At 51.3% G+C, this 25539-nt stretch overlaps 11 protein-coding genes across 11 annotated transcripts; 5 read left to right on the top strand and 6 right to left on the bottom strand.

The window, feature by feature from the left end:
- Window positions 1-946: 946 nt before the first annotated feature.
- PV05_03302 (uncharacterized protein) lies at window positions 947-1357 on the bottom strand (the record flags this gene model as incomplete). The annotated part of the gene is made up of 1 exon (XM_013463935.1): window positions 947-1357. One exon carries the CDS (start codon window positions 1355-1357, stop codon window positions 947-949), a length of 411 nt encoding a protein of 136 aa, XP_013319389.1.
- Window positions 1358-2861: 1504 nt separating this feature from the next.
- Window positions 2862-3194, top strand: PV05_03301 (uncharacterized protein; the record flags this gene model as incomplete). Its single annotated transcript, XM_013463934.1, has 1 exon — window positions 2862-3194. One exon carries the CDS (start codon window positions 2862-2864, stop codon window positions 3192-3194), a length of 333 nt encoding a protein of 110 aa, XP_013319388.1.
- Window positions 3195-3670: 476 nt separating this feature from the next.
- Window positions 3671-4958, bottom strand: PV05_03300 (uncharacterized protein; the record flags this gene model as incomplete). Its single annotated transcript, XM_013463933.1, has 3 exons — window positions 3671-4270; window positions 4323-4800; window positions 4855-4958. 3 exons carry the CDS (start codon window positions 4956-4958, stop codon window positions 3671-3673), a joined length of 1182 nt encoding a protein of 393 aa, XP_013319387.1.
- A 2938-nt stretch (window positions 4959-7896) lies between these two features.
- Window positions 7897-9019, top strand: PV05_03299 (uncharacterized protein; the record flags this gene model as incomplete). Its single annotated transcript, XM_013463932.1, has 2 exons — window positions 7897-8023; window positions 8073-9019. 2 exons carry the CDS (start codon window positions 7897-7899, stop codon window positions 9017-9019), a joined length of 1074 nt encoding a protein of 357 aa, XP_013319386.1.
- A 219-nt stretch (window positions 9020-9238) lies between these two features.
- PV05_03298 (uncharacterized protein) lies at window positions 9239-10612 on the bottom strand. Its single transcript, XM_013463931.1, has one exon. The coding sequence runs from the start codon at window positions 9669-9671 to the stop codon at window positions 9309-9311; it is 363 nt and encodes a 120-aa protein (XP_013319385.1). The 5' UTR covers window positions 9672-10612; the 3' UTR covers window positions 9239-9308.
- Window positions 10613-10702: 90 nt separating this feature from the next.
- PV05_03297 (uncharacterized protein) lies at window positions 10703-11653 on the bottom strand (the record flags this gene model as incomplete). Its single annotated transcript, XM_013463930.1, has 1 exon — window positions 10703-11653. One exon carries the CDS (start codon window positions 11651-11653, stop codon window positions 10703-10705), a length of 951 nt encoding a protein of 316 aa, XP_013319384.1.
- Window positions 11654-12456: 803 nt separating this feature from the next.
- PV05_03296 (uncharacterized protein) lies at window positions 12457-14679 on the top strand (the record flags this gene model as incomplete). The annotated part of the gene is made up of 1 exon (XM_013463929.1): window positions 12457-14679. The coding sequence occupies one exon, from the start codon at window positions 12457-12459 to the stop codon at window positions 14677-14679; it is 2223 nt and encodes a 740-aa protein (XP_013319383.1).
- A 216-nt stretch (window positions 14680-14895) lies between these two features.
- Window positions 14896-15840, top strand: PV05_03295 (uncharacterized protein; the record flags this gene model as incomplete). Its single annotated transcript, XM_013463928.1, has 1 exon — window positions 14896-15840. One exon carries the CDS (start codon window positions 14896-14898, stop codon window positions 15838-15840), a length of 945 nt encoding a protein of 314 aa, XP_013319382.1.
- Window positions 15841-19043: 3203 nt separating this feature from the next.
- PV05_03294 (uncharacterized protein) lies at window positions 19044-20740 on the bottom strand. The gene is made up of 2 exons (XM_013463927.1): window positions 20137-20740; window positions 19044-20087 (listed from the first exon to the last, which is right to left on the bottom strand). The coding sequence occupies exons 1-2, from the start codon at window positions 20735-20737 to the stop codon at window positions 19387-19389; spliced, it is 1302 nt and encodes a 433-aa protein (XP_013319381.1). The 5' UTR covers window positions 20738-20740; the 3' UTR covers window positions 19044-19386.
- Window positions 20741-21247: 507 nt separating this feature from the next.
- Window positions 21248-21615, top strand: PV05_03293 (uncharacterized protein; the record flags this gene model as incomplete). The annotated part of the gene is given in 2 exon segments (XM_013463926.1): window positions 21248-21378; window positions 21393-21615. 2 exon segments carry the CDS (start codon window positions 21248-21250, stop codon window positions 21613-21615), a joined length of 354 nt encoding a protein of 117 aa, XP_013319380.1.
- Window positions 21616-22621: 1006 nt separating this feature from the next.
- Window positions 22622-25399, bottom strand: PV05_03292 (uncharacterized protein; the record flags this gene model as incomplete). Its single annotated transcript, XM_013463925.1, has 2 exons — window positions 22622-24547; window positions 24599-25399. 2 exons carry the CDS (start codon window positions 25397-25399, stop codon window positions 22622-22624), a joined length of 2727 nt encoding a protein of 908 aa, XP_013319379.1.
- Between the last annotated feature and the right edge of the window lie 140 nt (window positions 25400-25539).

Raw genomic sequence — 25539 nt, 5'->3', positions numbered from 1 at the left:
GCTTCAATGATAACCATCGCTCATTACTGGGGGCCATATCTAAGCAAGTTCCATATTTATATCTACCATTGACGAAGAGAGTCCTCGGCGTAATGGAACTGGGGGTTTGGCCATCAATACTTCCTTTCTCCTTCGAGCTCTGGTCCTCCTGGCGTTGAACTCAACCGCCAAATTCCGTACCAGGATGGACGGCTTCAGCGTCTTAGTCTCAAGGCATAGTCTTGTCAAGACCGGTCCCTATGCTCACCTCATAGGGGCAACGGCTCTAACTGGACCAGTCGTTGGCTCTTGCCAGTAGCTGAGCTGCTGCCCTAAGTCCCATTCGGCGAGCCCACTCTGTATACTACAGCGCTAGCAGATCGACCTTTCTTGCACAACAATGTGATCACATCCAATGCTTCCAAGGCATCTCTCATGATCGGCTGTTAGGTCTCCAGCAACCATTCAACCACGTGCTGGCCATAGTCACGGCAGCCCTGGATATCCTTCGCGAAATAAAAGCTATCGACGTAGGACATGTAGAAGGTCTGATCCTCCGGGTTGTGGTAGTGCACGTGCGGGATAGCTTCTCTCTGCCAGATAGCGACCGAGAAGACGATAGCGTCGCAACTCGATCGAGTGCTACAGCTAGCCTTCAGCTCCGGACAGCACACCGCTGGTATCTTCTAATTCGAGGTCGAAAATGCAAGACGGGAATAGGTTTTCCCCGTGTCGGTTGCGAGCATAGTCGAATCTCCAGACGATCCGCCGCGGCGAGCTCGGTCCAAGTCCACTCAGACTTCAGAGTCGGCTGGAATCCTCAGTGGCGGTCAGTTTTGGGTGCAACCTGTGGATAGTCGGTACTTCGAGGCAGTGGCTTAGGGGGCTGCGCAAGGGCAGGTGGACTGGTGCCACTGCCTTCGACCGTCTGTTGAATGATTCTCGATTGAGGTGTTTTTTCTAGCCACTAGTTGTGGAACCATGGTCCCTGAGGCTCCGCTGCTTGAGGCTCCGACGCTTCTGAGGACTGCCGATGTCGCTTCTTTGCAGCCCGACCGCAAGTAGGATCATCAAGCGCACACTTGGATCGCTTCGGTTCTGACTGCGCCTTCCTGCGCTGCTTGTGTGCTTGGGGTTCGGCCTCGAAGGATGTCTGCCGTTGTTGGGAGGAGAAATTGGTGGGCTTAGACGCTGCGGCGGTGAGAGTCGGTGTTGTTAGGGACGATTCGGCTTGCTGCATAAGCGGAGGCGAGGTTATCGATGCATCGAATCGTGGACGATTGCATGTGGACGCAGCTTTGGGGGGATTGGAGTTGTGTGCGCGCGCTCGCTTGCGAGGCTGCTTCATCAGCTGTGACGGCTCAACATCATGGCGCATGAAGAAGGAGAAAAGTCATGGGATGCAGGTAGCAGTTATGTAGATGAGCAGGATATTGTTGCAGGAAGGAGAGCCATTGACGCCACCGAAAGCTCTCGAGGTCGTTCCATCCCTTGGCGTCTCAATAAGGTATCTTGGCAATACGGGGGTGCGGGGGTGAGGGGGTGGCTGTGGAGCGCCACAAGTTCTCTTTCTCTCAGCATGAAGGATCTCATTCTGACCATGGCAGCGCGCCGACAGTCGCAAAGCACCCCGTCGAACAGGCAACCTCAAGTATCAGTCTCTCCCCTGCACTTCCCAGACCTCTCCACAATGACTGAGCGTGTGAAGTTTCATCAAAGTTTCAGACACAATGACCTCGCAGACTTCTCTGTCGAAGCCTCTCCAGGCAGAGAGACTACTGCCACTCACCGCCGCTGGGGAGGATCAATTTGGCTCGGGCGCCGACCCTCCACGGGTTGCGTCGTCAAGGCATCCGAACCAATTGGAGCTTGATTCCAGAAACGTACACAGGATGATCACAGCCTAGGTCGCACGGAGCCCCGTCAGGCGTCCAATCCGCGGCAAAATGGAGACGTCGACGCATTTGATCATTGGTGAAGATCGGGATTTGCTGGTGCATCGCCACCAACCCTGCAGGACAGTAACCCTGCCTTCAGCCAATCAGATCCCCGAACTACACAATAAGCGCGCGCTGTTGGGTGATCGAAATCTATTAGCGCCACTAAATCAGGAAGGTCCCTTACCTGATCAGGTAAGTCGAATTCTCCCACGACACCTGGCTTCCCTCTGTTTTTATGGAAGCTCTTCATTTTGGGTGAGTCGTTGGCTGGAGCGTGAGAATTCGACTTGGTGCCTACACCGCACACGATCGGCCCGCGAGTTAGCCGAGCAAAGCTCACACGCTCGAGCGACCAGAAATCTGGAGAGGCAAAGAGTGCTCCAGTCCGAGATGCGTGCCGTGACGTTTTGCTTGCTTGCCACTAGAGGGCATCTTCATGGACAAGGATAGTGTTGGCATTGCTAACTAAAGGCAGGTGTTGGTTCAAAAGTATCTTAACCAAGAGCAGCAAGCGCTCCAGGAGTCTCCATTGCGAAATGACGTGGTCACACGACCCTGTCGCAAAATCAGGGTCAGTAACGAGGCCCGAGTCATTCGCGAAACGTTGCTAATAGTCGTCCCTTCTGCGGAGATCTTGACGACGTATGGTCCATGTGACCTAGCATGCCTGACCAGAGCGTCAACGAGTGATGGAACAACAGCATCTCGTTGACTGCGACTCGTCCACAACTGGACTACCCTGTCAGATTCCGCCGTGGGGCGCTCGCCGAGGAGCTGCTCAGCTATCGCAGCTGTTCTTGAGTGAGCTTACTGATCAATGTTTCTACATGGCAATATACTACCTGTCTTGCCCGTTCTAAACGTGTAAGGGTCAAGGGCGGCGCTGCCACCCTCGACGCAGCTAGTCATCGACAGAATACTTGCAGCATACTAGCGCTCGCCATGAGTGCGGTCGTTGACTTGTTTCTACTGGTCAAACACGAGAAGGATCTGGACTGGGAGATTCTTATCTCTTCAACCTCTCACGATCCAAGAATCTGTCAGGATCTATGGTCATTACGCTGTGATTGCGGCCACGAAGTCGACTTCTATCGACATCTGATCGCAAGTTCCACCTCACAAAGCTTGAAGATGAAGGACCAATGCCTAGCGTTCAGATTTGCGATGAGTGTCAATCTGACATGGATGCCGACTCACTTTCACAGACTCTACTTTGTTATCAACACACTACCTGCAGACCTCAACCTGGAGCTTTCATACCAGGCAGAAGCCTAGTTCCCAAGTGGATGAGGCTCTCTCGAGATCTTGCAAATCCGAAGCTGTCTGCATTGAACATCGAGTTAGCGTTCTCAGCATACGACGACGAGAGCCAGTTGCTAGATGTGTTGGAGAAATGAAATCCTTCATTCACGAACCATTTGGCGCAGGGAGGGACGAGAATACCAAATTCGGGCTGTCGTGGAATTGATCTATCTGTGACTAAGTCGAGAATAGCATACATTTAGTCAGCCTTGGGCCGAGCAACAAAGAGACGGGGGCTATTGCAGAGGCGAACAACCCCTATATTGACCAAATCAAACGCCGATACCAATCCAATATAGTACTTAGTTAGACCAAAGGCTGTCCCAGGCACTAGAGAAGTGTCGGAACTAGAACCAACGATCAATTAAGAATGGTTCCAAAGGCCTCCATACTAGTATCTATAAGGACAAAAGAAAATCGAAAAGGTAAGCCATTCACCTGAGTCTGCTTTATTTCTTCTTCCGAATCCGATGCATCTCGACGGTTGCGTCCTTAACTCTGACCGCCTCGCTTTCAGTCCTGGCAAACAGTCGGTGATTTTCCCCAGGTCTCTGGTTGAAATTCGTGAAGATCTCGACGACCAAAAAGAAACGCTCTGAAGTAAACTTGTAACAACACCTATCAAAATGGAACACTCTGAAGTCAGCGACGAGATCTGCATTTGGCTGACCTGTAGCTGCGGTGTTCAAGAATGACATTTGCTGCGTGAGCGCCCCTTCCTTCTTCCTCCTGGGTCTCGATGCGTAGTACGAGAGGCCAATGCTGCTGCCGCTCAAGGATCTTGCTGATAGAGAGATGGTGAATTGACTGAAACCGATGACCTCTCTCTCTGACGGCGTGAACGTCAAACAGCAGAAGAGGTTGAGAAGCTTCTGGTTCCGTATACATACCGGTTCAGAGTCGATTCTGACGAAACAGCCGGAAACCACAACCCTCAAGCCTGGTTGGAAACTCAAAGCGAGCGTCGGACACATGGTTGTCTTGACGAAATGAAGTGGGTTGGGTGCCCTCTTCATTGGCCGTGTCCTGCGGCGGTAACGAAACCACGCCTGTCCTCGGTTAGATTGAAAGAATATCCCGTCTCGTCTGGTTACTACTCACCATGATTTGGTTAACATTCAAACCGGTCTCCTTTACCAGTTCATCAACTGTGCCAGGGCCACTTGGGGAACTGAAGTGTGCCTCCAAAATCTCATATACACGAGTGCTGTGCCCTCTAGATGGTGGCAATAGTGTTGGTTGGGCACAGCCCGGAATCGTGTCTGGTGATGGCATGGAAAGTCTTTCCACCACGGCCGCCCGTGTAGCGTCGTGATCCCTCACCTGTTCTGAGTTTGCGGTCTGCGGAAGCCAAGTCTCGTACTGTGTAGGCAGGAATGGTGGAGGATTGGTGAACCCTACGCCGGTATCCAACATGCCTGCGGGGCCGCCAGCATCCGGGAGCGGCCAAACCATTTTAGACAGCCTTGGATCAGTCGAATTGTCGTCAGTCCATCCGGAACTGCGGTGCATACCAGTATCGAACAGGCCATCTGGGCTCAGTTGCTGATACTGCCAACTGGGATCTTGCGGGATGCCCCTGACCGAATGGCATGTTAGCATCTGTGGCGCAATAAAGCTCAGGGCCACTTACACCGGCCAATGCAGAGTTGGTGAATAAAGATATTCTAGAAATGACTGGTAAGGATGCAGAAATTCAGCCTCATCAAAGACCACATTGTCGTGTTGTTCGGCCATTTTTCGACGATGAGATGCATAGAACATAAATCGGAACCAGAGGGATGCTGAAGAGAAAATAAATAACACGGCTTGGTCACGGCCGCTGGTGTGGTTGCCTGTTTCTTAAGCCTGCATCTAAAGGGCCAGTGGTTGGTGTGATAGGGCACCAGAGGACGGGGCTTAGTGGCATGGATGGGAGCAGCTGCGGCTGCTACGAGTCGACTGGCTGTCTCCCCATTCCGAGGGAAATAGAGGCGGTCGAGTAGGAGGCCACAACATCCAGTATGAGTCGCAGCGTTTTGGAGGATAGATGGGTGCTGAACTCCCAATATCAGTTGTGGGAGACGGCATTTTCATTGATCGAAATCCGCTACAAATATTGATTGTACGAGGATGTTGTGGAATGAAATGTAAGAGAAGCAAGGATAAAATTTCTCGATCCATTCGACAGCTGCTCTCGCAACCTTACTGTAGTCAACCGCAGAGATATGCATTGGGGGCGCAACAATATCTGGAAAGATTGTTCCTATTACTCTGGCAACTTGATCGCCTTACCATTGAACTGCCTGTGCCCATCACACACCCAAGCCAGAAGTTACTGGGAGTCCTAGTCTTCGATTCAAATAGATGCTGCGACATCCCCCATAGCATTTGAATATGATCCTGCTTCCCAGAGAAATGTGCATTTCTTTCGTGTTGTGACCTTCGAGTGCTGCTTCGAATGCGTCAATCATGGCCTCCAGTTGATTGTGTGCATCCCAGCAGTCTTGAAGTTTGTTTCCTCAGCCTCCCTCAGCGGCAAAGTATATTGAAGTGTTTCTCTCCTGATTTCTGATCCTTCCGCAGTTGTGTCTCCCTCCAAGAGTTGAACCTGAAGTCGTTGTGCTCTTTCAGTCCTTGAAGGGCATTCAAAAGCTCTTCGATTGCCCCGATGGGCAGGCCGTGTGGTATCGAGGTTGGAACCGTTGGTGAAAGATTCGCTCTCTGGAAAAGGTTAGCTCTCATCGTCACTTCCACTACCGCTGGGAAAGAGGTGCTGGGCAACCGGTACCTCCGAGTTATCCGCTGAGCAAATCTTCCCTGCTGAAGGCCTCGAGGCTGAGTGGGAGGGAGGTCCAGTCGTCGATGCCGAAGATCTCTCGAGGCCTGTTCATAGAACCCTCCGTCTATGATGGGGGCGTCATCTTGCTCCTCCTTTTGAGCCTCTAGTCATTCGCTCGTCGCCGGGGTGTTGTACCCACGAAGTTCTTGCTGAGGCCAGCAGCCCCTAAGAATCTCCAAAGGATGCAATGTCGTCGACGTCTTCGCTAGCGAAGTGGCCATTACCAGCCTAAAGGAAGCAGCGAGGATAACTCTCTTGAGCTTCCTATGACGTTTGAGACTGCGTTAAAGTTTGCAAAGCGCACCTCCGCTGGATGTAACTTTGTCTACCGAGGACCGAAGATTGGTACCCAATATGCAGACGGCAGGCCGAACGCCTATGACCCACATGTTGGCAGACCCATGGATGAGCGTGTTTGAGCGTGATCAGCAAAGCCAAATACAGCAAGCCAAGAAAATAACACAACAGCCTCTCAATGCCAATGGGGTATATCCGCCGCCTGTCCTTCGAAACCGGCCAATTCAAATCGTTGGGAGGTTGGGCTAGATTAGGCCAGCACAAAATGCCATGGTAATGCTCATTGATCCCACTGGATTGAGCTGGATAGGGGTGTTCCAGTCCCAAGCGGCAGCGGGAGAGGCGGTACACACCATGAGCGTTGACCCACAGTGTCACCTCCAGGAGACCAAAGACAACAACCATGCGTGCCATGGTACATCAGGCTGGCCCGGTGTAGCTCCTCTTCTGGCTGCAACCGTGGCCCGCCTCCTCTGCACGACCATTCTCTCCACCATGCAGGGAGAAGTCTTGTGATAGGCACCCCTATCCTCCGCGGCTTTGTCTACCTCGATGGCGGAGGAGTTGTCTAGCATCTGGGTACACTCCGAATACTGTTGTTGTGGCAGTATATGCCTAAAGGGTTGTTAATTACTGGGAGCATTGGGTTCCTCGTTGCTATGGCGTTTGAAGTGCCTCACTGGATCATTGGGTAAGAAGTTACTTGAAATGGTCGAAGCTGCTAACCGGTAAGTCTCTCGACCCTACTAAATGGGCCCTACAAGTACTACGTTGTAGGTCTCAGCCACCAACCATCGCAGCAGGTCGTATCCAGGACGAAGGTCGTATTCAGGAGGTCATCACCAATCAGCCAAACCCGCTGTAAAAACAAGGAAAGTGAGGCTTGGGAGGAGAGTGGTGGGATGTTTCAACAGCGAGCCAGGCCTTGCGGTTTGCTCTTCGTTCTTTTTGCTCCTCACCTCTTCGGTCTTCACCTCTTCACTCCTCACTCTGTACATCCTCACTCTTCATATCCTCACATCCTCACTCCTCGTGTCCTCACTCTTTACATCCTCACTCCTCGTGTCCTCACTCTTTACGTCCTCACTCCTCGTATCCTCACTCCTCATATCCTCACTCTTCATATCCTCACTCCTCATATCCTCACTCCTCACTCCTCACTCCTCACGTGTTCTCTCCTCACCTCTTCTCCTCTTCATCTATGGACGCGCTTGATGTCTCATGCCATCCTATCAATGTCCTTTATGCAGCAAAGTGCGTTCGGTCAACAATAGGGCACGACACGAAAAGTCTTGCAAAAGGGGGACACAACGACGGGCACGCAGCTCACCAGGGGTATCCCGTCCCAAGAAAGATGGACCGGTCAACAGGAAACCAAAGAATTATTGGTGTCCTACGTGCCAGAAACAATGTTCTTCCAAAAACAAAGCTCGGCATAAACGAATGCACGAAATTCATTCACTACCGATCTTGCAGCATCTTCAAAAGGAAACACAGAATTTTCCACCAGATGTACGGGATGCGCTCGATAAAACACACTGGTCTACCCTTGACGACATGTCCGACGACTGTCGGCGTATCTGGGAATCTGCGTCAATAGCAATACCGAGAAAGGTGCCTTCTAGCTCTTGTTGGGTTGAAATGCCTCCAACGACTGAAGAGCTCTTTTCACTGATTTTGAATGGTATGTCTGATTGTATTATTCGCAAAGCTCAAGCTCACACGAGTAATAGCTCCCTCCGAGGCTTTCCGTGGCAATAAGTTTGACCCGTCCAACAGGGCCAGCGCGATCCTTCAGCTCAGCGAACCGAATCCCGAGAACCCGGCTTTCTTGATGAACGCTCCCATCAAATTACCATCGAATTGCCAATTGATTGTGCCCGACATCCTCCATGCAGATCACAGGCCTCAAAATACAGACCTATCACCCTCCTGCAACTTGACACCTCGCTTCGTGGTGGTTCACCCGCACATCGACCAAATCAGAGATTCTCTCATCACTGTGCTTGGCAAGAGCCGCAAATTCGTCCTGATGTGGCCCCTGTCCAGGCCGAATCGAGAGCTCCTTGTGCAGTACGCCTTGGCTCACGAGCGAGAGACGTTTGTGCCGCTTTGTGGGCAGTTGGAAGCCCCGGTCTTGGACTTGATGGACTCGAAAACCGCACTCTTCATGCAAGCGGGGGTCATCCATGCCACTCTCACTCTGGAGGGAGGAATGCTTATCGGCATCAACACATTCTCCGCCGGCAGTGCCCTGGCAAGTCTCCAATGTTTTGTATTTGAGCTCGAGGCTGAAGTAGAAAGGGACTATGGTGCAATATTCAATCTCTTCGCACTGCAGCTCAAGGCCATCGTTGGGGATCTTGATATATCTCGGCAGTTTTTGAGAGGCTGGGTGTCGTTGAGCTCCAAGATTACCGCAACCATTGTTCGCCGAGACGGTCGCAAGAAGCTTACCAAGACAGAGAAAACGAAACTGAACAACATGATGTGGACGCTGCTTGCGGTGGCCCAGCAGGAGGGCGTGCTACCAGACCACTGTTGTGGAAGCACCGGTGAGCTAACCCATTTCCGGGATGTGCACTTGGTACCGACAAGCTTTAGCAAGCGGAAGAAGATGATCGCCAGGAACACTATTCTCCAAAGGCAGTCCTGGGATGGGGGGCACTTTGCTGACTAGCCTGCAGTCCCTTGATATATAAGGCTTGTTGTGGCTAGCCCTGAGAAAAAGACCCCCTATGTACCTAGCCTTGTTTTAGTGGCCGAGATGCCCCCTATTTCCATGGGCTGTACCTCTCCATCACATCGTCGGAAGCTTTAAGGGATCTCAACCAGGTTCCATGGATGCAGATCGAGGCAGGTCTAGGCTTCGCGCTCCTTCTGCCTCTTCATCGAGCACCGGGGGTTTCCTTTGAGATTGCCTTCCCCTTTCACAAAGGGATGGCTTCCGAATCTTGATCTAAGTCCGTTCAGCCGAGTTTACTGTATCTAGAACGCGTACAATACAGTGCATAGAATAATTTCAGTCTCGCAGTGGAAGTGTTTGCTCCAACGTGAGCCCAAGCGCCATCTGTTGAAAATTCTTTCCAATTGCCGCTTGATGCTGCCGAAAGATAGTACTGATCTCGACATTTCCCAAGTGCACACTGGATGTTCCCTTGTACTAGACGCGGCCGCGCGAGGACGATGGGACCACGGGCTGGATCAGCAGTGGCATCGTCTTCCTGACCTGCTCGCCCATCGCCGGTACGATGGTCAATGGCATGCATATGGACTCTTTGAATTTCCACCTTGCCCAGGAGAATTTTAAGAGTAGCGTGCTGAGGCATCATAGAAAAGTCTCGGCCGTCCACTCGTCACCGCACTCGTCAGCTGCACCACATTCGTCCGGCAAGCTGGTATCAGAAGCCACCAGTTCCGACCCACAGCCGATTGTGTGACTAGGAGAGGCCTTCGGGACCCTAGTTGTGAAAGGACGAAAAGCAGTTCGAAAGACACTATCATGGTCTTCGTTCTTGGAAGGCGCGCCTGCTATGAAAAATTGATCAATGGGAGCGTATGACTGGGAATGCTTGAACAGTGGAGGCCTCTCGACGTACAGATCAATGTTGCCTGCAAGTCTCGTGGTTGCGCGCAAGCCCACCATAGGTCGGCCAGGTCAATGTCTTCGCCGGCATGACCATGCGTAGGCGGCGACTTGCCTCTCAGCCAGTGAGGCATTCAATGCCACGAAAGCTTTACCGGCTAGTGATAGCTCTGTATTCCCAGACTTTGGATTTTTGTATGGCCGAGTTAGAGACATCAAAGCACTCGAACTCCTTTGGTCTAGTAGCGACTCCATCAATAATTCGAAGCAAACGGCGCAGGCAGTCATGATTTGGAGGAAAATTCTGGACGGACGCGTACGGCCAGCCGCACCATCCTGGTCGAAGATTTGGATATTGCTTCCTATGGCTCCCAATGATCAATAACAGCCACCGAACGGCTTCGCAGGAGGCAGGGGCCCAATGGTCCGACCACCAGGGAGCAGCGTGAGTGACGGTATCGTTGCCATGTATAGGGTCCTATCGCCAGGTTAAAATGTCATCTCCTTCTTCGACCGACGCCCCTGGTTTACATGCTGAGCCCCTTGATGTTCTTGGGGTCCCAGTCTTGCTTCGCAGCACCTACCGCCGACTCTTTCCAGACGATGGCGTGAAGCAGGGGCAAGGCATTTCTATTCCGTCATTTCCTAGCCAGAACGAGTGCCTCTTTCATCTCGGATCTGCGACGCCTTGATTGCTTCGACTTTGTCTCCTTGTAACAGTGGTGCTCGGCCGTGTCCCAGAGAGGCCATGTCCTGTTTCAAGGCCTCAGATCATGGTCATTGGCGACTGCCGACACCAGCGTCACAAGCTGGTTGACGTGGTGGGTGGGTTGTCTGCCCAGCCCGTTGACGACGTGCACGTTTCACCTGGTGTGGTGCCTTGGTCTTGGTCACTTTCGACGAATGTGTGGGCCGAAGCCCGTTCATCTTAGAGCTGTGATCGGCTGGGCAGGTCCCAGATTGCCGTGGCTGCTGCCGTCGGCGAGGCCGCGCAGGTCTTTCTAGGGCATGTTCTGCAGTAGCCAACACTGGTTCATCGGCTGGTAGAACCGATCTTTCCTGGCTCTCAAGTCTCTTGAGCCTCTCCTCAAGCCTGGCCAGTTCCTGCAATCTCTCCGGTTCCCGGAGTTTCTCTTGTTCCCGGAACTCCGCCTGTTCCCGGAGTATCTTCTGCTCCCGTTTATGTTTCTCTTCTTCTTGGAGTCTCTTCTCCTCCTCTCGCATCCGCAGAATGTGTTCCGGGATACTGAATGAAACTTCTGTGTGAGATATCGAACCGTCTTCCTGAGTATATCCAGGAGCTTGTCCCTCCTCGCAACGCTGCTGCCATTGGTTTATATCCTCGACTTGACAAGGACTGTAGGTAGGAGTAGGTGGTCGGGAAGATTCGAAAGTGTAGGTTGGTCGCGGTGATCTTGCCGTGGTCCACATCCCAGCCCGTTTGCTTCGTAGACGACGCCCTTGCAAATGTAGCAGGACCGAGAAGATGAATCGCGGATCTCGATATCCTTTTTTGAGGAACTTTGCTAAGGCTTCTGCAAAGTGCTTGAACGGTGTATCTTGGTCGGAAGACTCTTGTGGACCATCCATGGCGACGGCCAATGTCACCAACACCTCAGGTCGATGCTGGAATTCGGCCAGCCAGTCGCTTAGTTCACGACAAAGCCAGTCGATTGCATCGTCTGTGTCGCGAAGCCAGGCGTCGTTGGCGTCCATATTTTCGGACATTGTCAATATTGGCTTCTCAAAATGTGGAAGCAGTCGCAGGTTGGCTGAACAAACGTTGGAGGAGGATGGAGATGTTGTTTTCTGCCTAGCGTTTCCCCGCGCCTTGAAGTCTTGGCTACACTAGTCAGAAACAGCCTAGTTACATAGTTAGTTAGTAAGCCCCCTGACTCGTGGGGAATACGGGGTGTCTGCCGCGATTGCCAAGATGGCATCAACCTCTTCCATCAGCATATCGATCTATTTTACATTGTAAAACACCTTGTAAATTATGATTATCTATCTATACTACACTATCCTCCTAGCAATGAGTAGCCTCAATTGTCATTTATCTGATGGGCCGAATGCAAGAAAGAGAGACTTGCGAGCATTCACAGTGCATACAAATTTGGTGGTGTGCTGAATGGTTCTCAAGTGTCAGACTCTCGTGTCCGCCGCGAGCCTGAGTCCCTAATGGCCCACGTTGGCCCTCCCCTAGTGGCCGCCTACCTAATCACAACGAGAACCCTCCAACACCAGTGACCCCCCTCCATGATGTTTCCCTTCGCGCCCTGCCTGCATGATGCTTCGCTGCTCACCCTGTTTATCGACTGAATAGGGTGCTTCGCCCTCCCTGGTCTCAATGACCGCCCTGTCCTAACCATTACTGTCCTTGGATTGGCGGTCATAAGCGCTGGCTGCGTGCTTAAGATGGTGCAGCCCGGTGAGTCAACTACTAGTATTTAGAATGATTCCCTTTTGCATTCGACCAGGGTGCTTCTTGATTGTCCAAATCTCTCTTACCACCCTTTATTGCTTTAAGGATCATGGCCGACTCCCGTGAGCTTGATTCTGCTTGGATTATCATCAGCTGTTCAGAAAGCCATGCTGATGACATATCACGTCTCGAAGCGAACAAAAACCATATTATTGTATACGAAGATCTGCCGCTGGATGGGCGTGATACGACCCCGTTCGGAGACGAACAGCGTGTCTATTTTGGTCTTCGCCCTCGAAAAGAGCCTTCTTACCTCTTCGGTACCGGTGACAATGTGTCCTTCCAGCTGACGGAAGCCGGCGCAGGCCGTAGACTGAGAGTCAGCAACGCACAGTTCTGTCTGAAATTCAACCATCACAAATCATGGATGCTTGTGGATCTCTCCACCAATGGGACTTGGGTCGAGCAAGATTTAGTGGTGTCAGCCAGAGCACGCCATTGTGCTTTATCCACAGGCCACGCCATACAGAGTCAATATGACCGGCTCGCCTTGCATCCTGAGAAATGGAACCTTATTACTGCAGGAAAAATACAGTTTCAGATCAAAATGGGCAAGGCGAGGCCGTCGTCTTATGTTGCCGATGATGGCAAGCATGATCTCGATCTTCTTCATCTGCAATTCAATCCGATATCGATGACACCTTCCGTGCCCATGCGACCTGCTTTTGTTGATCAAGTCGCATCCTGGAAGTTCCACCGCACCAACAGCTACACATCTGGAACATCATCCAGAACGAAGCTGCTGGTAAGAAAATCCACCGGACAGCGCGTTATCGGGAAGGTATACGACAAAAAAGAATCTGATGCCGCGCAACGGCGTTATGATGCACTCTTCGAAATCCTCAGCGCAGGAAGCGAGAAAAATCTGATCCCTTTTCTGGAGTCTGTGGAGGAAAATGGCCATACAATCATATCAGAATATTTCGTCGCGAGACCACTGAATGAGCTTATCGAGAAAGAGCTTACCCCATACCCTTTCGAACTCAGCTTTATCTTTGCACAGATCAACCGCGCGGTTACCCACCTCCACTCCAAGGGGATTATACATGGCAATATCAGACCGGAAGTAATTTTGGTTGCTCGTGGATCTCCCTTCACCTCACGCTTAACTGGATTCTCGGAGGCAATTTGGACAGGTTCTGGTACAGAGGTGATTGGACATCATGACTACCGCGCTCCAGAAATGAACGGCTGCCAGAACTATGACCAGCTCGTTGACGTCTTCTCCCTCTCAAAGGTCATGCAACATTGTCTGGCCATTCACGACGCCTCGGACACACTGATGGACTCGACCGTCCAGAAGGGCCTTGCTGTCGACCCGGTCAAGCGTCATAGGGCATCGCAGATCCAGGAAGAGATCGATTCGACGGCGGACGGCGACTATACATGGCCCTTTGAACCAGTCAAGCTCAAACGACGATTCACAGTGGCGTGGTACCATGAATACAATGATACCTACATCCGGCTGTCCGACCTTTATCCGTTGCTTCAGTCGTTGGCAGACCCCTATCGTGCGAAAGCGATCTCGCCCATCGTCAAGCCCAGATATATTGACGATCCGAACTTTCCCGGCGAATACTGTAAATTGGTGTATGGGGAAAATCTTTTCGTTGCATGCGGAGTTGGCTACTCTTCGGGAATTTTAAAACCTCAAAACAAAAAACAGGGAGTCTTCAGCGGATACGTGGATCTCAATTTCGAGGTCTTCTATCACATCGCCTCACAGATGTTCAACGTGACAACGCTCCTCAGAACAGTGCCTCTCGAGCTCGCCCGGGTCGCCACTTGGGATATTGAGCCTCAGATACAAGAGGTGCATGGAGATAAGTATTGGGAAGGCAACTACATTGATCGGCCAAGCTTTGAAAAGGTTCTTGAGCGAGTTCAACAGACCACGAAGACGGGAGTCCTCCTGGATCATATAACGTTGGATGACCAGAGAGCGCATACTCGCTTTGCTACCGTCGATTACTCGAAGGCGGTCATTGTGGTGACTAAGTGGGCGAGTCCGCCGTGGGTTACTCTCAGCAGAGAGAAAGCGAAGAAATCATTTGACGGCAACCATTTTGGTTCAAAAGATGATTTACAGGAGTGGTGTGCGACATATGGGCTTCAGAGCGTTCTCGACCGTGTCAATCTAACTATTGGCCACCATCCTATTCCTCGGGATTGGAAGATTGCACCAAGACTGGCTTTGCCACCCCTTGGTGACGATGACATGACGTCCATTCTGTCCTCACATTCTTCCACAGCTTTTCGTTGGAAAAGGTGACCTGCACGTTTACGTACGGCGCGTGCGGAGGCAGCACGGCGCAAAAAGATTCAAGATCGCATTTCCCTTGATAAAGATGCTCGAGCTCGTTCCTCCAGCTCCACGTTTGGCTGGGAGGTGGCCCTTCCAACACAGCAATCGGAACCTCGGGGGCTGCCGGAGATTCATAGCCCCTTGACACGAAGCGGTGAACTGATTGTACAGACTGTCAGAGACATGGAAGTGCATCTGCAAAGCTCTGATGCTTCGATCAATCTCAAGGCATTGGTGTCGTTGGCAGTCCTCGACAAGCGGGTCGAAAATCCCATGGACGAAATGCGACGGGTGCGAATGGACTTGCACGGACCTGCGTCTCCTTACATCTCTTTCCGGGATGCGCTTCAATTGTGCAGCCATTATCACTTGCTCGGTGATTTGTGGCCCATATTAAGCTTTGGCATAGCCTTGCGGGCTCAGATGCTGAGAAGGGAGCAAGATGGAACCCAAGAGACAGCAGAAGCTTCTCACCAAGCGTTGCTGCCAACATTGACAGGGGAAGAGTTTCCAGTACAGTACCTCAAGTACAACATCAAGGGATTCGACGTCTTCATTGACACGCTGGTCATGCGGGTTGACATCCGACAGCTTGCACGTGCTGCTGAAATCGATCCAAATCAACTAATGAGAGATCTTGAAGACGAAAACCCGGACACAAGCTGTGTCGTCAAAATGATCGGACTTTACCCCGGCTTGTTCTACCCCGGCAACATAGTAATCCAACTATGCCGTCGGCTGCGCTTTGTTGAACTCGCACGAGGAATACACGCTGTGTGTGGGAGAGGTCATCATCCACCAGCGCTCCCGCCCGACAGAGGCTCTCTGAGTCCACTAGGATCTGCTTCACCCGCTAAACTTCCTCCTGGTGCGCCTGATAATGGCCCGTCCAGGCAGGGTGAAGCAGCCGCACACCAACAAGAGCTGCACTACGCGTCGTCTTCCACAGATATTTCGGACGAAGAACCGCTCGCGGACGATGATAACGCAACACTTCCGTCACAGTCACATAGAGAGCCATGGGCCGCTGAGGAACGTTTAACCAGAAGCATCTCGACTGTACAAGACGCCCAGGTTCAGCGTCAAAACACGCAGTTCGGTGAGGGTCTTAAAATGTTCAAGGAGTGACGCTAATATCAACGACAGCGGCCTCTGCAGATCGTCATAGCACCTGGGGCGAGATTTCGAATTCGTTCGGAGTCACCGATCCAAGATCATCACTCTGGGATGACAGTTGATATGAACGTAGGCATTCCAGGCTACCCAAGCGCTATATAGTTAGGGCTCCCCCTGGACCCTTGGGCACTCAACAGAGATCTCTTCAACCTTCTTTCTACTTTCTACAAAGATGCCAGTCAGACCCTTCTCCATGAGCTTTGACGGAAACGGTGAGGCACTGACATGCAGCACAAATCCAAATTTGGGTAGAAATGGGTTTTTGCAGTGACGTGTTAAATTCCAGCCTATGCTTGCAATACTTCGTAGATACATTGAGTCCCATAGCGGCCTCGCCGACCATCACATCATCCTGGTGAGCAACGTACTTCTCCCATCTTCGTTGATTTCCCCCTCAAATCAAGCGACAACCGTGGGTTCGCCCTCAAAGAATTGCCGCCCTCTCTCCGCGTTTTCGTCTTTCTGTTCTTGCTCCTGGCCATGGCTATCGCGGTGCGACGCCGACAGATATATCGCACCTAGTCCCGTAAGTCCACTCGCGGTATTTTGCGTGGTGTCAGGTCGACGACAGCCATGACGACAATCCTCTGTGCCGGGTCCCACAAACACGTTCAGTTTTCCTTCGATGGTTTGTAGCTTGATGTGGGTAACGTGCTCAAAGAATCCAATTTGCGGTAGACGGTGGCGGAGAGTGGCATAGATTTCCCAACTCCTGGCTGGAGCTGAAGGCAGAGCCATCAGCTCTTCTTCGAGGGAGTTAGGCTCAACATTTCGGTATTGACATGTGATGGCCAGCCAATGACCGCAGCCATGATTCTCAGTAAAGGTGATGAAAAACTTTTCGTGGTCTCCGCTCCTGCTACTTTTGTTCAGAACCCATGCGTCCTGCTCGGAGAGCGTCATGGGCCACAGATCAGGAAGACTCGTCGAAGAAGCGGCATAAGTGTCGCTCGTGCAGGTTGAAAAGGAACCAACAGTGGAGGACAGACGTTCAAATCTGCTATCAAGTTCGTGCAGGTCAGGCGTACTGGTGGAAGTATTGCTGTGCGGCATGATCGGCCTGTGTGCCTCGCCGGCTTCACAGAGCATGGTAGCCGCAGGAATTGGGAGAGATATTGGGAGACCAGTCTCCATAGGAGACCAAGGGAATTGGATGTGTCGACGAGCAATACAAAGTAGGACAGAACTTGATGGTGAGAATAGCTGAAGTGCGCTGCAGAGGAGGCTACGTATATAGAAAAGACTGAGCTAGGTCGTTAGGCTCCGGCTGGGTCAGCAGGAGCTCGGGAGCTGGCGAGGGTGGAGAGACATGCCTAAAGGTATCGAGCAGACTTCTGCCCAAACCCATGTCAACCCAGCGTCTTCAACCGCTGAGCTCATTTCCAACCAATGTCTTCTAACAAGCAAATGCGGACTTGGTACCGTGCCAGGTGACCCTTGAGGAGCCCGGGACGGCTTTGGAATAAGACTACTGTATCATGCCCCTTCGTATGACTTGGCGGTATGCACCAAAGCATATGCCAGCATGAATGGGCATCGGGGCAAGGAAGGTGACGAGTTAAATATATCTTCATGCATGCAAGGAGAGGGTCGCCTGACTGTCGTGACAGCGCAATCCCGGCGTGGTGATTGGAAGCACTCGGCGATGTGCTGGTGGATTTTCAAGGTAAAGCGGTTGCCAAATGCTTGCTGGCTCTGGAGAAGAGGCAGCCAATCCGTGCAATAGGCCTACCCACCGTGTTCGAGGATTAGACGGACTGTGTGCACAATTTGCGTGATAAGAATCAGCCAAACTATCAACACCTCCCGACGATGTTCCAAAAACCTTCTGTAGGCAAGCGTCTGATCACGACAACACTTGACTGGGATGATTCGGGAATTCTAGAGGCTGGAGTATTGATGCCCAGAAGCCTCTTACATCAAATGATGTGGACGAGGGACGAGGAGAGGACACAATCAGACCCTGCATACTGTAGCAACGATGCTGTCACTTAGTCGGTCCTGCTGGGAGCGGGATCCTAACTTAGGTCCGTGCTTCTTGCAGAAAGGTGGCTGTTATCGATGATCGAGAGCCACCCATTTCGCAGGAAGCGATACTACCAAAGAAGCAGGGCGCGTCAAGGGCAAACCGTTGGCTGGTATTAGCTTGAATGCCTGACCGGTCCCATAGAGGAAGTCTCCGTCTAGCCACTGAGAGCCAACCGTCCGGGTCGTTGCCTATTCGTAGAAGCTGAAACTCTGTAGCAAAATGACGGTGAAAAAATCTTTAGCAGCGGGAAGGTAGATGCCCGATGGCGAGGCGCTTAATTGAAGCATATGAAGCCTCTCCCTATTCCAAGTTACAACCCTCACACGAGCGTTCCTCCTGCATCCGCAATTCAACAAAATCACTCGGTCGCACTCGAAAGGATTAAGAGGTGGGAGAATATCAGACTGTGCAGGCGCTTTGCATCCTACCGCAGGTACGTTGTGCACCTTTTACTGTCGTTGGGGCACTCCTTGGTGTTGGTATGATCAACCAAATAACCCGCAAATACCTATAGGGTAAACTCTAAGATCGAACGTTATCTCGGTCAGCCAACACAGCCATGTCTGAAACGAACGCTACCAGGCCGTCGACCAATACCTATTTCTTTACAAGAGAGGCAAACTCCTCGTTCCCTCGAATCCGCTTCCGTATCACACCAAATGATGTGGCAAAGTCCTTCAATTTCGTGGCGGAGACTGAGGAGCCACTGAGCCAGACACAGATTGAGGAACTCAAGAAAATGCTGACCGGGCCACGAGTCGGCCCTCCGCGTAACGATGCTACATTCGAATTACTCAAGCATGACATTGAGCGGCATGGTTTTGTGAATGCTTTGGTTTTGCACGGCATTGGGGAGCCGAATGGGCGAGAGGTATTTTGTGATGGGCCCGTTTCGGAACATGAGGACATCGAAGACTTGGAGGACACCGATGATCCGGAGGACATGGAAGATCTGGAGGACACCGATGATCTGGAGGACACCGATGGTCTGGAGGACACCGATGATCTGGAGGACATTGAAGACCTAGAGGACACCGATGATCTGGAGGCACGAGAAAGGCGTCAAACAGGAGGAGGGCGTTGAACAGGAGCAGGGCATCGAACACCGTTAACCCTGGATTTGCCCAGAGAGTGTTGCTGCTTACCAGCGAAAAAGCCTGCTTCCCGCCAGAAAGTTTGCAGGCAATATATTGGGTCTGCCCACCTTTGCTTGAGCGATGACTTGGCTGAAAACAGCAAGGTCAAAGGCATTGATCGTTCCAACTTGAAAAGTGCGCTGGAAATTGGCACTATGCTGCAGCCTCCCGATAACCATGCTCTTCGGGAATGCTGGCTGCTCGCCGACGACCTCAAAGATTCGCGCTTGTGCTTCCATGCTCGAGATGCACTGCTCAGTGTTCGTAGTTGCCGTGGTCGCCTTCAATGGAGCTAGTACATCTGCCTTTGCAATATCTTCTTCCCTGGCAATATCATCCTTCAGCCCCATCAGCCAAGGGGTTCTTTACGAACCACTCATGCTTCAAGATGTCGTGAGCCGACAATCGAGCCCCGGGTAGATAAAGCATCATTTTGGTCAGCAAATCGCCTAATCGCTTGATATCTTCCTCAGAAAATTCCACCTTTCTCTCAGCGCTGAAATAAGTTTCACTAAGCCAACTTGAAAGTGAACCTCCATCTATATCATCGCTACAGTCGCCCACAACTACCTTTGCCTGCTTCCTCCATTCTTCTGGCACGTCTCCAAACATTGCAATCCACTCTAATACCAAGGGAGCTTTTGCGGGCATGAAGTTGTCGAAAGGTGGCTGTCCCGTAACAAGCTCAAAGATCGTGCATGCTAGAGACCATATATCCATCTGCAGGTCCCATTTCGAATCAAGTAGCGTCTCTGGAGCTCTGAAAATCAACGGCGTACGGACTTTCGCCAGTGGCTGATCGGTATGGAGAAATGCTTGCTCAAAATCGATAAGCCTCGCGTGTACCTGTCCGTCGACCGTTGGGATAGGAAACGTAATTGGTTCCACGATATGCCGTGGGAGACTCTTGCTGAGCTGACAACCAAGCCGTGCATTGATATCTGCTAGGACCGGGGGTTTAAGATATTTCAATGAGCTTGGGTCCGAGAACTGTCCCTCCCTTTGCGAAACCAAGATGTTGCCGGGATAGAGATCTTGACTTCCTTAGAACATGACTTCCTGCGAGGAAAAGACATTACTCACCACCATGTGCAATACCATTTGAGTGGAGACACTCCAGTGCAAGTGTGACTTGTTTTGAAAGCTGCCAGGCTAGACGTCCCGGCAGCCTCACATCGCCGCCGTATCGAGTGACAAGCGTTGGAATGCTGACACCGTCAACATCGAAAACGAGACACTGATGTCTGCCATTGGGGCCATCGTGAGAAAAGTAGTCACTAAGCTTGCGCAAATGGCGTTGACCTTCATGTTTTGCTGGGATCGAACTAAGTCGTTGAAGAATTCGAACTTCGTTAGCTGTCTCGCTGATCTCTGAGACGAGAACTTTCAGTGCAGCGAGTCGAGATAGTGTGGAGTCGTAGACCAACCACACGGTCGAGTAACCCCCCCATCCGAGCTTCTGAAGGACACGATACCTCCCCGATTGAAAGGTGTCGTCGATGTTGACAGGGTGGTAGCCACCAGGGCGGTACCTTTCAAGAGACTCGGACTCAATGTCGCAATAGTAGGCTGGGCCAGCGGCTGACATAAGACGTTTGGTGGAAAAAATGCCCTTTGATCTAATTAGATTATTATGACAGTCATGTAGAATCCGTTGACGCGTCAATCGAGATAAGAAACTCATTTTCAAGGATGCGAGTTTGGATGTACCAGGCGAAGATTCACGAACATCTTACGGTACGACCCAGGCCGAGATTGCGGCGCCAAGCCTTACTCGCCCAACTGTGGCTGTAGCGGCGAGGGAAGATATGGACTAACTTAATCCAGAGGAAGCATAGAGCAACAAAGTCACGTGAGAACACCTTGCATTTGCCATTCGGATACAGTGTTGCATCGGCCAGAGCGTAATGCATCATGTCGATTCCAAGCGCTGAGCATGAGGTTACATGCGCCATTTCGAAGTCACAATGGGGATGGTCATTGGACCAGGAAGCAATGCTTTGGGTTGTGCTAAGCGCTTCAGAGGGAAAACCAAATCATTACTTGCATGCATCTGTCCTGGTTCTTTTGTCGACAACATCGAGTAAAGTGCAGAGCTCCCACCCACAATATAACATGTATATATTTACTTCAACGCCAAAAGAAAGTCGTCCCTTTTCGAAGCTCCACAATAACTCCCAAAAACCCCGCCATAATGTCTCGAGTTCCAGCAATTAAGTTTCTGCAAAGTATCAAAAACGCGACCAAGAGAAACATTGTCTACCAAGTCACAAAGGAAGTTTGGAATACACCTGATTGTTCCCACTTCCAATATGTATCCATCAAGTAAGTGAGCTCAGGGTGACACTTGGTTTGCTTACCATTAAGAATAGGAATCCCAACCACACTAGTCACGGTGACCCTGCTAGACATGCTACGGTTCGTATGGCGACAGCAGCTCAGGTAGCTCGAGGCACGGGTCAGACTGTGCACATCTATTACGACGAGCATACAGGTGCATACACGGGATACAGGCTTTTCTCTGAGCGACAAAACAAGCCAGAAGATTTTCCACAAGCTTGAGTCCGTTTGAAGTCGGTCCTGTATGAGTTAAACCCAGGATGTGTCTTGACAAATCCCCAGCATGATGAGACAGGAGTGAGCCGTGAGGGAAGAGTAGACAGGATATTTTGCAATTGACTAACATCTTCAAGTACCGGCCCTCTGCTGCTCTTGAGGCAACCAATCCTGAATCGGGCCAAAAGGAGCCGACATCTCCTGGTTGAATTCTGTCTCTGGTGGATTTCGCAGCTGGTTTTGCTACAGCTAAGCCGTAATGGTGCGGGTGATGCTTCGGGTTCATGAGGCCCTGCAATCAGCCCTGCTGGTCTTGACTGAACGGGTTTGGAGGGTTTGATCCTGCGCCAACCATATTGATGGTTGGGATCTGCCGTTCGATTTCTTCAGATGTTTCGTAGCAAGGGGTTTCCAAGTCCCAGCGGGCTGGCCAGCGGTGCTGTCTGATTTCTCAAACGTTTACAGGCTTCTCGAACAGCGGCGACATTCACAAAGCCAATCGTCTGAGTATTTCGCTTCAGAGGTGTATTCTTCTGGCGTTCTGGGCGGCGTCGGTAAGACAGTAAGTTGTTGCGGATGTACCCGAGTAACGCTTTGGTTACGGTGATGAATCGTTGCAAGGCAAGGAGAGTTTGTTTTCGCATGCATTGGTAGAGGGTGAATGTCAGTTGTACCGATGGGTTGTCCAACTGGAGCTGGCTGGATTCCGTATCGACGCTTGCCGTGGAACCGTGAGGGATTGGGTCACAACGGTCCCACAATCTGGAATCGTGGTGATGGCTGAATCACCTTGATCCTGGCATGGCATAGTCTGCACAATTGGACTCATCACACCACGGCGTGAACCTGCAATTCTTGTATGTGATTCATGCTCGAAAAGTTTTCCCAGCTCGCCTTGTTGAAACGAAAAACTTAGGGCGGAAAACATGATGGAAGGCAATTTGTGTGATTTCTCCGAAGTCATATCCATCCCTTCCACGGCTCGTAAGTGATCCGTTCGGAGTAGTGGCAACTAGCATGAGGGCTGCGAGGGCGTCATAAATCTGAAGGACGGCCGGGACATTTGTAATAGTCTGTCCACCTCAGAGAAGTTTATGTCTGCGTTGAAAGTGTCGCCACAATCAAGATCGATGGCTGCCCCGGCTTCTGTCGGGACGCTCTCAGGTTGTGCTGCCGGCAAAGGTTCTTGGTCGAGACGTGGCAGATTGTCGCCGAAGACTTCTTCATTCTGTCCGCCCGGATTATAAGCCAATTTGACGAGAGCCCTAGCGATCGAGGTCAAGCCAAGTAAATGCGAGAGATTGACCGCCAGGGATATATGTGCATAGGATCCTGCAATCTGCGGATCACCTCTCACAACTTCGAGACAAGGGATTTTCTGTTTGAATTTCGAGAGGAATCGACTATACCCGTTATGCGCCGGTGATGCTTTGAAGATATGGGTTATGTTGACGCTCCAATCATGCTGTCTGACTGCCACAATGTCTTTATCACAATTGAGCAGTTTGAACTTGTCCTTCTGTCGAGTTTTGTTGTGCGACAATTCGCCAAATTCTGAAAATTCATTATGCTGACCAAAGTCAGTGGCAATATCCTTTCGCTGTAGTGTATCGGGCATTTTGGACGAGATCTGAGCTTCTTGAGGTTCTTGAGCTTCTCCAAAGGCCAAAAGCGGTCGAAACCATTGGCCGAGACTGGCAGCTGCGCATAGCTCGCGTGCAGTTGAAATGTCGATCCAAGGTCCCGTGGTCGACGTATCCGCGGTAAAATTCACTCGAGCATCTGTCAGTCGCAAGATGGCTTGGTGTTTCTCCACGAATTGCACAACGAACTGGCCATGTCTCTCCAGAGGCTGTGGAACTAGGAGTATGCCTGAAACACGATCGCTGTGAACGGACATGTTAATTGATATAACGCGTCTTGCGCTATCGTCTGCCTCATCCAGCAATGTTTTCTTGCTCCCGAAACGTGGCCTTTGAGAAGGATGATCTTTGTCAAATGAGCCTGGAATGCCGAGGTCCAGGTCGAAATCATTCGTAGTCCGTCTGCGTTTAGGAGCACGGTTGTTGTAGTCTATCACCGAGGCGGAAGGGGCGTCTTCACCCTCCTCGTAGGTCTCGACTCTCCTGCGCCAATGTTCAAGTCGGCCATGTTGAGCGATAAACGGAGGTGAAGGGCCCCTGGATCGCGATGCACACCCCTGGTCTCTCGCAGATGTATCAGCAGAGGGTTCCCTTATAGTCGACGCATCATCTGTGTCAACGTCACCCGTGTGCCTGACGGGTTCTGCTCGGGGTGTGAGGTTTCCTGTCTGTAATGGGTTGTGGAACAGACCTATTTCTGATGCTGTTCTCAGACATTCGGCCGCCGACAGTCGCTCCAGAGGCTCCAATTTGAGCATATACTTGGTCAGAAAATCGATTAACCGATCCGAGTCCCAATCTTCAGCCTTCTTCATGACATATCGACACCAGGTCTTGCCCCAGAATTGAACTTCCCCTTTCGGGTTCTGATGCCCGATCTCGGGATGCTTAGGGAGCCCATGAACGAAGTCCATCACAACCACGGCAAGGGACCATATGTCCACAGCACAAGTGTAAGGCCGATCATTGAAAATCTCCGGAGCAGCGTACATCGGAGTTCCACAGAAAGTCTTCAGACGTTCCCTGTTCTGTGCTAGTCCGAAGTCTGCCAGTATGATGTCGACGGGCGTCCTCGAGCGCATGAGGATATTTTCGGGTTTCAAATCTCGATGCGTAATGTTTTGGTGGTGGAGATAAGAAAGTCCTTCTAGGGCCTGGTTGAAGACGACCATCATTTCGTCGTCGGTGATTGCAGAAATATCGTGTTGTGTCTGTAGACTTCGCAGGGGTACGTATTCCATCACGAGAAGGGGATTCGGCGACCTCGTGAAGTCGTGGAAATTTACGATATGGTCCTTCAGAGAATTAGTGGAACACTTTCAGAAGAATTGTAGATGTATGCCCACATGGCGGAGATTTTTCATGATCTCAATCTCTTTTTCCCAACCTTGGTCCTGGGAAAACTCTTTCCCAGCGTATTCATGTCCAGTACTAGCATCCACCAGCTTCCGCACCTGTCCGAAAGCGCCCTTTCCCAGTACTTTGCTCTTCAAATAGATCGGACGTTTGCTTGGAGAGAGCGATTCACTCGGCGCGAATGAGGTTCCCGGACTGCGGAGGGCTAGGTTGTGGAAGGCCACTTCATGTGGAGGAGGAGCACCGGCCATAAATCTCTTGACATTATTTTCGTATTCTATCGAATGTTTCTTGTAATGCCGAGGGAGGTGGACGTTAAAGGCGAGCTTCCGGTTATTTCGGAGCGGTATCGTAACTCTGATCGTCCGGTACTTGGAGAACAAGATCCACTTGAACTGACTGCGAAGGTCATCTTTCGCTTGCCCGTCGTAGCTGACAGTGAAACCATTGTTAGACTCATCCCAAATGGCGGGCCGTTGTTCATTGTCGAAAGAGATATAAAACCGCGGTCTGCGCGACACAAGAAGGACATCACACTGGCCCGGATCACTCCCAAATGTGACACGACCTTTGACTCTGGTCTCCTGGTCAAACCGCAGTTGGATGCGGTGGAAGTATTCCAGTTCGTTTGCTGGAGTGTCGTCGTGGCCGGATCCACTCGGGGTCGTCTCACGGCTGACAGGAGACGGCTTTACATATCGAGCAATATTATGTGGCAAAGTGAATGAGTCGATGGTTAGTCCCCATTCATCATAGGGGGTGAGAGTCATGAAAATATTTGTGTCATCCATCTCGGTCTGAGTATGCAGGACGAAGAGGAACTATTGCTAAGGGAGTGGGCGCTCTTGCGATTTAAACAGTTAGGCTGCCCATAGTCGTCGATCCCGCCCCGCCCGTGGGTTGGTGCCAGCGCTATTATTAGCGCCCGCTG

The sequence above is a fragment of the Exophiala xenobiotica genome, assembly GCF_000835505.1.
Source record: "Exophiala xenobiotica strain CBS 118157 unplaced genomic scaffold supercont1.2, whole genome shotgun sequence".
Classification (NCBI taxonomy): Eukaryota; Fungi; Ascomycota; class Eurotiomycetes; order Chaetothyriales; family Herpotrichiellaceae; genus Exophiala; species Exophiala xenobiotica.
Note: the sequence above shows the minus strand (reverse complement) of the source record. Positions and strands in the feature narration are given on the sequence as shown.